This window comes from Carassius gibelio, chromosome A13 (genome assembly GCF_023724105.1).
Source record: "Carassius gibelio isolate Cgi1373 ecotype wild population from Czech Republic chromosome A13, carGib1.2-hapl.c, whole genome shotgun sequence".
NCBI lineage: Eukaryota > Metazoa > Chordata > Actinopteri > Cypriniformes > Cyprinidae > Carassius > Carassius gibelio.
In genome coordinates this window covers 27,816,350-27,832,483 of record NC_068383.1, presented here as the reverse complement: position 1 = coordinate 27,832,483, position 16,134 = coordinate 27,816,350, and the positions used below count along the sequence as shown (strand labels likewise).

Genomic DNA, 16,134 nt, shown 5'->3' with positions numbered 1-16,134 from the left:
TCTGAGTTGGTCTTATTATAATAAAGTATACAATAATTCAAAGCTAATCGACAGACTTTATCACTTACTATGAAATGTGTCATACTCTGTGTAAGAAGCCACCTCATCTCACAGAAGGGTTTATTTCAAACACTCGACTAAAACTATGAAGTGAATTTGGAGTTAAACATGTTATTAAATGTGGTATTTTCATATACTTTCAGATGGAGCAGCATTTACTACACAGAGCCATAGTTCACTGACAAGCTACGCAAACAGCTTCCATAATCACAGAACGATTTCTTCAATTTCATAATCACACGATTACATTGTCTGCAATTATGAACCCGATTTTGCATAGGTTATCAGTGAACTACTGCTCTGTGTAGTAAATGCTGCTCCATCTGAAAACACATGCAAGAGATTTACTACTGATCACAGAAACAACTTTACTGACAAGACATTCACATTTGATTAATCGTGCAGCCCTACTTGGTATGTTCTCCTGGTTTACTGGAATTGAACTTTGTATGAAAGTTTCAGGCAATTCTATAAAGTTGTCACTGTCCAGCCCACTAACTTCCAAGCCACTCAACCTAAATGTTTCTTGGAACATATTTGGCAAGTAAGTTGCGTTTTACAGGCTTTTGCTAATTGTCCTTTTTTGAGACAAGCAAAGCAAAGACCATTTGGTCTCGAAATCAATTTTATCACTGTGTAATATATCTGCTTTTTTGACACAAGCACAAAACAGAGAGGGCTTATTAAAAGCAACATTAGCATCATCTTGACTTTTCTCTTAGCTTGTAAGTAAGGATAGAGACAAAGATTTTTAGATTGAATGGTAAATTCAACAAGATTAGCCCTGCGAAGATTTTGCCACATAAACAGCCATCCGCACAAGACCACGGGAATTGAATAATAATATCTGAACATTTGAATCGATGATGAACTGATTTTAACTGAAAAATATTGTTTATACTATTTAGGGTTTGAACGACTTCTGATTTTTTTTTTTTAAGTCAACTTTAAAGTCAACAGAAATACTGCAAAATAATAATAATAACGCAACTAAATTAGACAAAATAACATTATAACATTTTGTTTCATCTCATTTTGGTCAACGAAAATGAAGAAACATTTTAAAATAGTTTGTATTATGTAAACCACATTTAGCCTTGCTTTTATTCGTCAACGATATTGCAGTATATATTTAATTATAGTCATCATCACATGACCAGCATTTACGTTGCGTTTCATCTTCGTCACATGATAAAAGTTCGTTGACGATGATATTTAGTTATTTTTTAATGACGAAAGCAACTCTACTGTACACATTCCACTGTCTCTATTTATGTTGAATATTAACAACAAGTGGTTATTTAGTCTGAATCTGGGTTCTGGTAATAGAAAATCAAGAATAATTATTAGGGCTGATTAAGCTTTTTTTTTTTTTACTGATCAGTATCAGCTATCCTAAGACTGAACCTTTATTTTCACACAGGTGTCATGCAGTAGGTGGCATTATGCACCTGCAAGGGTGTTTTGCCAATCACCATTAAAAGGAAAAGACAAATGTATGTGAAGCGTGAAGACACATATCGGATGCACACTTTTGAGGTGTCAGAAGCGAGCAGTCTCTCTGTGCCTTTAGACTTTTCTTCTCATTTTCAAAAGAAGGGGAGGATAAAATATTTATGTCTTCCATGTGCTTGAATCGAGGATGCTATTTCTGTGGCACGAGTGTTTGTTAAAGATAACCACAGTCCTCATGGTGCATGAGGAAAAAAATACTATCATGTCAAGTCACCCTTATTTATATAGTGCATGTCAAAAAAGAAAAAAAAAAAAGCACTTCAAAATGAAAAAAGCACCCTTTCTTTTACAAGAATCCAGACTCTCACATTCCCTTCCCATACACACCTGTATAAATGGCACGCCAGAGCGCTCAATGGCAACCACTCCAACGGTCTGACTGAGCTCCAAGTCTAGGATGAGAATCTCTCTGGGGTACAACAGCAACATGTGGTTCCTCTTAGACGGCAGATATGACAGCTGGAGACAGTCATTAAGAGTCACTGCTTCAGCCCTGCACACAAACAAACACACATAGCCAGGTCACATTTAAAACATCAATTTATCCTGTATGTTCCAATGTTCATCTATGGCCCAACCTGCTGTGATGTATATTTATAATAAGGTTGTTTCGTTTCCGATACTAGTATCGGAAATGCCACTGATACCATAAAAAATTCTGGCATCGGTTTTGGTGAGTACTGAACCCATGAACCGATCCGATACCATTTCCCTAAAGAAGACCTAGTTATGCCTGCTAGGTTTGCTTAATGCTGCAATTCGGAAATCAATTCTTCTTTGCTGCTAAGAATACAAACACTACAAGTTGTTCGAAGAAGAAATGAAAATGTGCTAGCTAGGGATGCTCTGATCAGGATTTTTGCATCAGATACGGAGTACCAATTTCTTGTCATGGTGATTGCCCGATGCCAATGGCGATTCTGATGCTTCAAGCTAGTGCTGCAACAACGCATTACACTGTTTGTTTACATCTCGCATAATGGCATACTTGGAATGGAGAAAGTTGCATTCTATCACAAAAACAGAGACCACTGTTATCAAAAGTATGGGAATACTTTAAACAGAGGACAAATAAAATGGCCCTTTGTTCCCTCTGTAAAACCAATATGGTAAACCACGGCAGCACAACTGCGATGCTCGAGCACCTCAGAGGAAAACATCTTGGCGCTTTCCGGTGTTACGGTTTAACTGGTTACCGTGTGATCTGGTGACCAACTTCCTGGTTCAGGTCTAATATTCTTCGATATTAATTCGATGCGGTGCGGACGCGCCTGGAAAAAAAACGAGCGCGTCGCGACCGCGTCACTTCCATTATGAGCGCGCCTACATTGGAAATAACGAACTTGAGCGCGTGAGGTGATATGTGAACGGCCCCTTAAAAGACAGCGCACCGCGAGACAACAGTCACAAACCACCGAGCTACCCCGAATCAGCTCCAGATCTCTGGAAACCATGATAAACCATAGCAGAACCCTGACTACATTTTATGGTTTTTGATGCTACAGAACATTTCATGATTTTTATTATAAATGCTATCATAAGCTCATATTTACCATGGTAAAATCATTTTCTTTGCCTCTTATTTATTTTATACTGTAAAAACTTCAACCACATAAGTTGAAAATGAATAAAGGTTGAAATATTATTTTAGAAGTTGTACTTATATTTTTTGGGTAAAGTTATCCAAATGATTCATTAGCTAATTAAAAAAAAGAATATTAGATTAATTATTGATTGTAATAAAAATAATCGTTAGATTAGTTGACTAATCGAAAAAATAATCGTTAGATTAGTCGACAGAAAAAATAGTCGTTAGTTGCAGCTCTACTTCAAGCTTTATATAGACCGTTTCATCAAGTCTGGCAATGCCGCTAGCTACAAACGCAGTTAAAGTTAAGGTGATGAGTAGAAGTTAGGCTCTGTGCTGTGGGATGTGCTTACCATACATTTATTTATTTGTGGTGCTCGCAATATTAAAACTGAAGGATTTTCCAAAAGACTTTGTTGAATAAACATGAGCACGTACAGCACATTTACAAACCCCAACGAGGCACGGGTGTTTTTATATAACGTATGTTGCGCACTATAAGGCGCACTTAAAATCCTTTCATTTTCTCAAAAAACGACAGTGCGCCTTATAATCCGGAGCGCCTTATATATGGATCAAGGCGCTCTGTCAAAATGTTGACATTCCCTTTAGCACAGCTCCATCTAGTGGAAGCATAACACAAACCCAGTCAAACATTTGAATGCAGTATCTTCTATTCTAGGCGCCTTATAAGATGGTGCACCCTATATATGAAAACAGTTTTAAATAGGCCATTCATTGAAGGTGCGCCTTATAATCCAGTGCGCCTTATAGTGTGGAAAATACGGTAACTGTATTTCTGAAGGAAGACTATCTTTAGAATATTTTGTTTGAAAAATGCTTTGTGTACAGCGTTACTGGGGAAACCTGTTTCTCCCACTTTAATAATATTATAATAATACATTTTATTTATAATGCGCTTTTCTAGAACCCAAAGCGCTACAAACAAATAAAATTTAAAAACTACAATAAATCCAATACAAAGTAAAAAGTATAAATCATAAAATATTCATTATAGTACAGAGTAGAATATTACTGACGGTCCATAAAAGCAATTTGAAAAAAAGATGAGTTTTTAACAGCTTCTTAAAACTGGCTAGTGTGTGAGCCTCTCTAACAGCAATGGGAAGCGCGTTCCATAACCTAGGTGCAGCAACAGAGAAAGCTCTCTCTCCCCATAGATTTTAATCTATAGGGAGGCTGTTGAAGAGTAAGAGAATCAGCGGACCGAAGGGAACGAGAAGGCCTGTATCGGGTGACTAAGTCACAAATATAAGAAGGGGCAGTTCCATGTATACGAGCCTGAGCAGATGGAGGTACTACACTGTCATCCATAATCAAATTAAGATTGCTACTCTTGTGAATAGCCGCTGGTGTGCCAATGAGTAGAACCTCTGTTTTAGAAAAATTAAGTTTTAAAAGTTATGGTGCATCCACGTTTTTATTTCCAGCACACACTCTGAAAGAACTGTTGAGGTGAGAGTAGGATCAGACTTGGAGCTGATGTAAATTTGCGTGTCATCTGCATAGAAGTGATACCCCAAACCATTTTTCCTAAAAATTTGTCCCAACGGAAGCATATACACACTAAACAATATAGAACCCATTACAGATCCCTGAGGAACACCATGACAGATTGTGACAAATCTGTCTTATTGTCACCGCTGAGGGAGCAGCACTGGCACGCCCACACAAACATATTTGCATACATACCCCATTCACTCTTCATTCCCATCGCCACCTGTTGTTTCTCCATCGGCAACGCGGGTGCACACGCCGGTCCGATGGATCACGGACATTTCTCCACATCACATTACCCCTTCAGTCCATAAGCATACCCGATCATTTCATACACACACACACATCGTCCCTGTCTTGTGTTTGTTCACGTGTCTTCGTACGTTCGTTTGTTGGATGGGCATAGTCGGGCTTTGGCGGGTAAACGTTGTGTCGGCCAAACCGAGCAGACGAAGAGCGGATACTTGTGGCAAAACAGGGGGGTCGCGCCTGCCCAGTGCCGCCAAAGCCGGTGAAACCATTGTCTTGTGATTAAGGGGGGGATTATATGTGAATTAAGTGTTTGGTATTTATGTGTTTCGGTGTTGTTAATAATGATGTTTTATTACAATGTATTTATTTGATAATTACCAGTGAGAAATGCGGATTGATAAACATTTTGGGTTGGTATAATGTAACTGGTAAGAATTTAAATATATATCTATACCTCTCAATGGGTGTTCTCAAAGAAGGCAGAGTCTGGCCTATAAAAAGGGAGGCCAAACACATAATCAGGACTTGTTAACCAAGTCAGAGCGAGAGTGCAACTGTGGTGCCTCAAGCACCGCTACAGCGGGTGAGGGAATTGTTTTTCTAATGCATCAGTTCCTAGATGCCCAGCAGCAGAGAGAAGAGAGATATATGCAGGGGCTACGGTGTCTTCGTGAGTCTATCCAGCAGTCGACTCGGCCTGCTGAACCATTGTCTGACAATGACAGCTTGCGAATGGATCTACCAACACCAGCTACACAGAGGGTATCCACACAACGCAGCGCAGCACACGACGAAGACTCCATAAGTTTTCCGGTACTGAGAGAGCCGATGCATCGAGCTGAACTGAAGATGTCAATCTTTCAGCAAGGGGAAGACATTGAGAACTATCTTCGGCGGTTTGAGCGTCTAGCCAGGACCTGGAGGTGGCCTGAGGAGGAGTGGAGCTATCATCTGGTTCCATTACTGACGGGGCAAGCATTGGAGGCGTACCTGGTGATGGATGAGAAGCAGGCAGAGGTGTACGCTGATCTGAAGGAGGCATTGCTGGAGAAATTCAACATCTCACCAGCAACATATCGGCAGAGGTTCCGAACACCTACTGTTCCAGCTGGAGAGTCGCAATCCGAGACTTATCATCGCCTAAAGAACCTATATCTGTGATGGGTACGACCGAGGGAGCATTCCAAGGATGAGATTAGTGAAGCCATTATCCTTGAGCAACTACTCCGAGTTCTTCCATATGATGCTCGCACCTGGGTAAGAGAGCATGAGCCAACTTCAGGACTGGCGGCGGCTAAGCTGGCTCAGCAATACCAGAACGCTCATCGCGGGGGTCCACACACTCAACCATCTAAAGGTACTGTCCGCATGCACTTTGGGGCTGAGAGGGGTCGTGCTGAACTGTCAGACAATGTACAAAAACCAAAGTCAGCAGGGGGGAAAGAACTGCTATGCTTTTACTGTCAGCAGCCAGGGCACAAAGCAGCAGTATGTCCTGCGTGTAAAGCTAACCTGACAGGGTACTGTGCCAAGAGAGGGAGACTTTGAACTACTGAGCAGTTGAGTCACTGCCAGATCTTGATTGTAGTCTGTTGCAGGGCGGGACTAAGGGCCCGAAAAAGTCACGCCGACAAAGAAGGCTTGAGAAGTACCTCGGTACCCCAGTCTCTGAGCCTTCTGTAGAGGGTCTCGATGTTAGTGGCTGGAAGGTACCAGGGAATATTGCTGAGTTACAAAGAAATGATGAGACGTTGAAACCTTTGTTTTAGAAAACTGCTTCTGATAAACCATCCAATCTGTGTAATGAGAGGTATGAGCTATTGAATAATGTGTTGTATTTGCAAGTCAATGATGTGACCCGTCTTGTTGTACCAACTTGTTGTCGTCCACTTGTCTTGCACTTAGCACACACAGTTCCGTGGGCTGGGCATTTAGGCCAACAAAAGACATATGCACGCATCAGCTCATGTTTTCACTGGCCAACATTATATACTGATGTACTGACACACTGCAACACATGCACTATATGTCAAAAAACCAGTGCTGTGACCCGGCGGAGCAAAGCACCCTTGCAACCTCTCCCTGTGATTTCTGAACCTTTCAGGCGGATTGTTATGGACATTGTGGGGCCACTGGAGAAAAGCAGTACAGGTCACCAGTACATCCTGGTAATCAGTGACTATGCAACGAGGTATCCAGAGGCTTTCCCACTCCGTACCATCACCACACCAAAAATTGTCCATTGCCTTGTACAACTCTTCTCCAGGGTAGGAATAGCAGAGGAGATCTTAACGGACCAAGTGACAAACATTACATCAAAGCTCATGGGGCAACTGAACCGACAGTTGGGCATTACCACTATTAGAACAAGCCCATACCACCCACAGACCGATGGCCTGGTGGATAGGTTCAACCAGACCCTCAAAAATATGCTGCGGAAGTTTGTTGCAGACACGGGACGAGATTGGGACAGGTGGCTACCTTTTGTCCATTTTGCTTACAGAGAAGTTTCTCAAGCATCGACAGGTTTCTCACCGTTTGAGCTACTTTATGGTTGGCAAGTGCAAGGACCGCTGGATCTCCTGCGAAAGAGCTGGGAGGAGAGTCCTGCAGCCAAAACCAAGGAGAAAGGCATTGTACAGTATGTGTTGGAGATGAGAGACTGTCTAGAGCAGTACCGGGAACAAGCGAAAGAAAACCTGCAGGCGAAACAACAGGCACAAAAGCGGTGGTATGATTAGCATGCAAGACTACGGCAGTTCCAACCAGGTCAAAAGGTATTACTCTTACTACCAACCTCAACACACAAGCTACTGGCGAAATGGCAAGGGCCATACACTGTGGTCCGTAAGATGGGGCCAGTGACTTACGAGATCCACCATCCTGACAAGGGGAAGTCAAAGCCAACCTACCACCTTAAACTGTTAAGAGAATGGAAGGAATCACCAGGAAAAAAACCTGAGTCAGCATTGATGGCACGGATGGTAAAGGATGTGGAGGAGGAAGATGGGTCTGAGGTTGCAGAGAGGCAAGCATCTGTGGTGAGTCTAACTCACTTAGAGGACAAGCGCCAAGAATTGCAGAACCTACTAGACCAGTTCCCCACTCTGTTTCGTCAGAGGCCTGGACAGACAGAGATAATACACCACACCATACACCTTACCGACTCCACCCCATTCCGACAGAGACCTTATCGTGTACCTGAGAGACTGGTGGAACCCCTAAGGAAGGAAATTGAGATGATGAGAGAGTTGGGAGTGATTGAGCCATCGTTGAGTGACTGGTGCAGTCCCATGGTCATAGTCCCAAAGAAGGATGGATCCTTACGTGTCTGCATCGACTTCCGTAAGCTCAATGCCTAATCCAAATTTGATGCATACCCGATGCCACGGATAGATGATCTGCTGGAGAGAATAGGAAAAGCCAAGTACATCACTACCCTAGATCTCTGTAAAGGATATTGGCAAGTACCCCTAGAGCCAACTTCCAGACCCTACACCGCTTTCAAGACTCCATTGGGGCTCTTCCATTTTACTGTGCTTCCTTTCGGACTGCATGGAGCTCCGGCAACGTTTCAGAGATTAATGGACAGAGTCTTGCAAGGATGTGAGGAGTGGTCTGCAGCGTATCTGGATGATGTAGTCATACACAGCAACTCCTGGGAAGAGCACTTAAAGCACATGAGACAGACCTTGGAAAGGATAACAGAAGCGGGATTAACATTAAATGTGACAAAATGTGAGTGGGCAAAACAAGAGGCAAACTATCTGGGTTATCATCTGGGCAATGGGCAACTACGTCCTCAAGTTGACAAGATGGAAGCCATCCGGCAAAGTCCCAGACCAAATACCAAGAAGGAAGTGAGGTCATTTCTAGGACTGGTGGGCTGGTACAGACGGTTTGTCCCGAATTTCGCCTCTGTTGCAGCACCCCTGACCAACCTGCTGAGCGAAGGCATAGCAAATCCGGTCCCGTGGACCGAAGACTGTGAGACAGCATTTCAAGCTCTGAAGGAGAAGATGTGTTCCAGTCCGGTCCTGCAAAGTCCTGACTTTACGCAAAGGTTCCTAGTCCAGGTAGATGCCTCCGCTACAGGACTTGGGGCAGTCCTGGTGCAGGGAACCCGGGAAAATGAGAGGCCAGTTGTATACCTCAGCCGTAAGCTTTTGCCAAGGGAGACTCGCTACTCAGCAGTTGAAAAGGAGTGCCTCGCTATTAAGTGGGCCCTGGAAAGCTTAAGGTATTACCTCCTCGGAAGAGAGTTTGACCTGGAGACAGGTCACCGAGCCCTGACCTGGATACATTCGATGAAAGATCACAATGCCAGAGTCATGAGATGGTACCTTTCATTGCAGCCCTTTAACTTTAAGATCCGGCACAGACCTGGAAGGCTAAACGTGGTTGCCGACTATCTGTCCAGGTTTCAGGCCAGTACTCGGCTTGAAGAGGGGTAAGGTAATGTGACAAATCTGTCTTATTGTCACCGCTGAGGGAGCAGCACTGGCACGCACACACAAACATATTTGCATACATACCCCATTCACTCTTCATTCCCGTCCTCACCTGTTGTTTCTCCATCGCCAATGCGGGTGCACACGCCAGTCCGATGGATCACGGACATTTCTCCACATCACATTACCCCTTCAGTCCATAAGTACACCCGATCATTTCATACACACACACACACACACACACACACACATCGTCCGTGTCTTGTGTTTGTTCACGTGTCTTCGTACGTTCGTTTGTTTGTTGTATGGGCAAAGCCGGTGAAACCATTGTCTTGTGATTAAGGGGGGATTATATGTGAATTAAGTGTTTGGTATTTATGTGTTTCGGTGTTGTTAATAATGATGTATTATTACAATGTTTTTATTTGATAATTACCAGTGAGAAATGCGGATTGATAAACATTTTGGGTGGGTTTAATGTAACTGGTAAGAATTTAAATATATATCTATACCTCTCAATGGGTGTTCTCAAAGAAGGCGGAGTCTGGCCTATAAAAAGGGAGGCCAGACACATAATCAGGACTTGTTAACCAAGTCAGAGCGAAAGTGCAATTGCGGTGCCTCAAGCAAACCTTTTACTGTGGATACGTTTTGGAAAGTTTTTCATCTTTGTTTATTTTTATTTATTTTGGTACTTTTTAGGTTTTTGTGTTCACCTGTCTATATATATTTCACTGTGGACCGTCTGTGTTTTTGTTACTGTAAATAAATTACACCTTGCACGAGAGTGCTCTGCGAGTAAGCCATCACTCATTTACATCCACACGGACCCAAGTTACCTTTAATTCCCTTCACCAGAAGCGAGCAGTGGCGGTCGCTTCATCACACAGACCTATTCAGTTCAAACTGGGTACGATCAGTGAGGTAAGATTTAAACCAGTTAAGTACCGTACCAGTGATACAAAGCCATCTCTCCAGCCTGTTTATAAAGATAGAATGGCACATTGTATCAAATGCAGCAATAAGATCCAACAAGACCAGGATGGCGGAGGCTCAAGAGTGAGCTGAGACAAGCACATAATTCATAACTCGAACCAGGGCTGTCTCTGTACTGTGTCCCTTTCTAAACCCAGAGTGAAAAGGTTCAAAAAGCTTGTTGGAAGACAAGTGTGAGTGGAGTTGTGCCTCAACAACACATTCCAAAACTTTAGCAAGAAAGGGAAAGTATGAGATAGGTCTGTAATTAGATAGATCTGACTTATTACATCCAGGCTTTTTAAGGACTGGTGTAATAGCTGCAACTTTAAGGGCTTTTGGAACTGACCAGTAGTGAGGGAGGTGTTCACAATGTTCAAGATGAGGGGACAAATTGATGAGAGACACCCCTTTAGAACAGATGTTGGGATTGGGTCAAGAGTACATGTAGTTGTATTCATTACCATCACTAATTTCAGAATACAATCATTAGTGACCAGTGTTGGGGCTAGTTACTCAAAAAAGTAATATATTACATATTACATATTACTCTCAAAAATAGTAATGCCTTACTTTACTTTATTACTCCCTGGAGAAAGTAACTAGTTATATTACTAGTTACATCTTTTTTTCTTAATTACTCTATGATTGCCTGAGATGCATCAGATGGAGGGAGAACATACAAAGGAGGAGTGTTCTTTAGGGTCTTTATCAGTGGCGGCTCCTGCCAATTCTCTCAGGGGGGGCAAATGTTTGCTCTATTAATGAGGATAGGTCACCCATTCAATTGATAAATTAACGGGTAGTTAAAGATGTAAAGGGAACCGAACTACTATAGTATTAATTAAAAATAAACTGACATTAGGAATCAATCTCTTGCACTCCTTATTTTTCTATATCCGTGTTAACACTATTCAGCAGCATATGAAGACTAACACCAGGATGTGGTTTTTCCAAAAAATACTTTTTACTTTTCGATTTCAGTTTAATAAGAAATAATTGAAGTCACATAAATCACTGTTTACACAACTCACTTATATTACTGCTCGTCAGTACACCTGTTCTCTAATCAGCGGTTAATTCCATCAGGTGCGTGATTTCACATAGAGCAGCTGTTACTACACAGAGCCGTTATTAACTGAGAAGATGCGCAAATCCACGTTCATTTTCAGCGTTTATTGGCACGGTTGTATGAACATATGGTTCACGCACCTGATGGAATAAACCGCTGATTAGAGAACCGGCTTTACTGAGATGCGCATTAACGAGCGGCCGATCGTGATCGGAGCACTCCTACAAAATAATTACTGAATCTCCACCCGTCGAACCTTCCTCTGAAAAAGAGCTTGCCATTGTTGACGCTTCCATTTTTCCCCATCTGTCTGAGCGTGCCGCTCTGCTGCCGGCTGTCGACCAATCAGTGATGGTAAATGATACCTCGTGCCAAACCCAGACCAATCACTGTTCCATTCACGCCCTCCTTCCCTTCCCTTCTGTTCTCTGTGTTGTGTGCCTTGTGTGTGTGATGAAGGTGCTACTGGCAAATGTAACGCAAGTAACTAGCTTGGGAAAACTGTAATAATATTACCATTTTCAGACGAGTAATGCCTTACACTACTAGTTACTGAAAAAAGTAATATTATTACAGTAACGCGTTACTTTGTAACGCGTTACACCCAACACTGTTAGTGACTATGTTAAAAATAGAAAATGCACTTTCGGGAAAACTAGGTGGAAAGATCACAGGAACTGCAGAGCAGGGTACCAAACTGATAGACTTATAGATATTTTACATTTTTTCTATGAAGAAACTGAGAATCTTGTTACACTCCTGCACAGAGGAACAAATTGGTGATTTGATTGGTGCAAAAAGGCTGTTGATCGTCTTAAAAATCTTTTTCGGGTTTGCAGCACCATCACTAATAATAGATGAGTACAAAGTACTTTGTTCTTGCTGCTTTGAGTGCTTCAGCGTGTTGACTCAAATGACCGTCATACAAAAGCTTATGAACTGTCAAACCTGATTTCTTATACTGGCATTCAAGCTGCCTGCTTTTCAACAAAGCATAAAGCACCTACTGCTAGCAGAGCTTGATTTACACAGCAAATATATTTATATTTTTCCTGTATCCACGGGTTGGGTAAAAAAAATGCATTCTGATTATTTAAAGGGGGTTCGGATGGATAAAATTTTAACGTGCCTATTGCCTGGGCCACGCGAACGCTGAGGCTGCACTGCTGAGACAGACCACTCTTACCACGAGTACAAGTCTTGCTCTGGTTTACTCGTGGCTTGCGTTTTTCAACGAAGATGGGCCCTGCACCTCTGGCCAATCGACATGAGCCTTCGAGCCTCCCAGAGAGAGTCTTAAACACAATTTCAGAGATTAGAGCCCCATCTACAAGAGGCGTCTACACCTTGAAGAGATCTATTTCAGGAGAAGAAAAGGCTTTTCCCTATATGCGTCTAGCAAGACGAAGAAATTGTTCCCATATCTCAGGAAACCGAGGTTAAGTTTAGTAGCGGAGTATGATTTCGTGCATTGTATTTTAAGTGTTTTGAAGCCATTTCACAGTTTAATCTGAGTAAAGTGACAGGTGAATATTTAAGTCAAGTTCTCTCAACTCTTCTCTCTGCTGTGGCAGTCTGATATCCTCCATACAGCATTCAAACTGTGTGTTGCCTTTGGTTACTACAGATAAATCTAAGCAACTCTCCAAGATGATTAAAAGGTCCTAATATTATACTTGATCTGTTAACACAGATAGTTTTGCATAAAAGGTAGGGGTGTAAGAAAATATCTATCAAGTTCTCAAAAACAGAATATCGATATATAAAAAAAAGAAAAATCATACAAGATTTATGGCAGTTTCATTTTAAGTTTACATCCTGACTGCTAGATGGCAGTCTTACATTTACATTTACATTAACATTTAATCATTTAGCAGACGCTTTTATCCAAAGCGACTTACAAATGAGAACAATAGAAGCAGTCAGGTCAACAAGAGAACAACAACAGAATACAAGTGCCCTGACAAGTCTCAGTTAGTCTAGTATAGAACGCATAGCCAGGTATATATAATTTTTTTTTTTTTTTTTTTTTTTTTTATTAAATGAAAAAGACAAGAAAAGGAAAAGTACTGGTGTTAGTAGGTTAAGTGCAGGCGAAAAAGATGAGTCTTTAGATGTTTCTTGAAAATGAGTAAAGACTCCGCTGTACGAATTGAGATTGGGAGGTCATTCCACCAGCTGGGCACAGTCCAGGAAAAGGTCCGTGAGAGTGATTTTGAATTTCTTTGGGATGGCACCACAAGGCGTTGTTCACTTGCACAACAGTGAGAGTAAAAGGAAATACTAGCATTAGGGCACTCCACTAATGTTAGCATTAATATTGCTTCTATTAATGGAGGGTGAAATAATTGAAATAATAATTGAAATAATAAAAATTATCTGTATGAACAATTTCAGGCAGGTTTCAGGCCCAACCATAGCAAAGAAACTGCACTTGTTAAAATTACAAATGACCTGCTTCTTGCGTCTCATTGCTAGTTTTACTTGATCTTAGTGCTGCTATTGACACCATAGATCATGAAATACTCAAAGATATATTACAAAACTATAAAAATATTCAAGGGCAGGGTTTAAGATGGTTTATATCCTACCTGTCTGATCGCTACCATTTTGTTTATTTAAATGGGGAGTCATCTCATTTATCAACAGTAAAATATGGAGTGCCACAAGGATCCATCCTAGGTCCCCTTCCATTTTCAATATACTTGTTGCCCCTTGGTAATATTATTAAAAATACGGGATTAGTTTTCACTGTTATGCTGATGATACTCAGCTATATAATCTCAACGAGACCAGATTAAACTTCTAAATTATCTAAGCTATCTATAGAGTGTGTTACAAATGTAAAAGATTGAAAAACCAATAATTTTCTCGTATTAAATTTGGATAAGAACAAGATATTAATCATTGGACCAAAAACGGTACAAATAATTTTTTAGATTACAATTTGTAACTAGACGGATGTACTGAGTTCTTACTAGAACCAGGAAGAATGACCATATAAGCCTGGTCCTGTCAACACTGCACTGGCTCCCTATCAAACATCGTATAGATTTTAAAATACTGCTTATTACTTATAAAGCCGTGAATGGTTTAGCACCTCAGTATTTGAGTGAGCTCCTTTTACATTATAATCCTCTACGTCCACTACATTCTCAAAACTCAGGCAATTTGATAATACCTAGAATATCAAAATCAACTGCGGGAAGCAGATCCTTTTCCTATTTGGCGCCTAAGCTCTGGAATAACCTACCTAACATTGTTCGGGAGGCAGACACTCTTGCAGTTTAAATCTAGATTAAAGAACCATCTCTTTAACCTGGTTTACACACAACATACTAATATGCTTTTAATATCCAAATCCGTTAAAGGATTTTTTTGGCTGCATTACTTAGGTAAACCGGAACCAAATTTTGATTGCATCGAGTTATATAACTGCTGTTAATAGTGTTCACTGTCGGTTTGATTATGTCTTTAATTGATTTTTTCGTACATTTCTGCCAAGCGAAAATTTATTTTCTGTAGAGTTGCTTTGCTACGATTTGTATTGTAAAAAGTGCTATTCAAATACAAATACAAAAACTTGTATAGCACTGAACTGAATTGTGTTCTTAATGAGAGCTTTCCTAAAAATATATCCTATTCCTAAAATAAGAAATATCCCAATATATCGCCTTGCTGACAGTATCACAATGTATCGCAACATTTCGTATCGCAACCTCTGAATCGTGACACATACCGTATCGCCAGATTCTTGGCAATACACAGCCCTAATAAAAGAAATTTGTCTTGTTGGAGTGTCATGCCATTTCTAAATCGTCTATGTTTCAACCGGATATCTGGTTAGATCACAAGACTGGAGTAGAAAGCACTAAAAATTGTTCATCACGACCACAGTAACTGAAATGTAAAATTGGTAAAAGATAAGTCTCAATAAATGAATGCACATATTTAATACAGTGTCTCTTTAGTATAATAATACTTATGTGTAGCGAATCAGCTAAGTATAATAATACTTTTGTGCAACGAATCAGCAAGGAAATATGAATAATCGATCATAACTAGTTATGATTAATTATAAATATTTAGATTCGCTAAGTATTTACTTGACCTACAGTGTCAAATGTCTGTCAATTCTAAGAATGTTAATTTCCTGGTTAAGGAAAATAACTTTCTTACTGTACAATACTACTCTGAAAATCTGCATGATTAGGGACTTCAGTTGTGAGCAAACAATGAACAACCTCAAGTGTGATACAAGTTAGACAGTATTAACTACATAAACACTTAATCTAGTCTAACATACACATCAACACACATGCATACAGTGGGCTTAGAAAAAAGGGTTAAAGCTTAAGCAGCAAAGAGAAGAGAAATAAAAACATGAAGCTACCATTTGATATTCAGCAGATCTACGGCCTGTAGGAAACATCAGTTTCTTAGTTCAAACACACCTATGTAAATGATACTTAATGAATCAATTAATAAAACTAGGCCTGGCGCAAGCTTAGGGTGGTTTTTAAGGCTCTTAGCTCAGCATCTTCTCCTGAAATTCCTGAATATAAAAGAACTGATGTGTCACTGATGTGAGGCCTTTAAGGTCTGAGAAGTTTCAAGCCTCTGGGGGTGGGCTTGTCCAATGAGAAAGGCTGAAATTCTGAAGAAGAGTTTTACAATGAAATGGAACTTGAGTGGGGGTTCAA

The 16,134-nt window shown here is 40.8% G+C and overlaps 1 protein-coding gene across 2 annotated transcripts in view; it reads right to left on the bottom strand.

Annotated features, from left to right (window-relative positions):
- The window catches only part of wdr11 (WD repeat domain 11), a 172,749-nt gene that overhangs the window by 141,064 nt on the left and 15,551 nt on the right, over positions 1-16,134 (bottom strand). For both annotated transcript variants that reach the window (XM_052613981.1, XM_052613980.1), the window contains exon 6: positions 1,903-2,068. In XM_052613981.1, the coding sequence (XP_052469941.1) occupies positions 1,903-2,068 (166 nt within the window). The remainder of the gene's footprint in view (positions 1-1,902; positions 2,069-16,134) is intronic.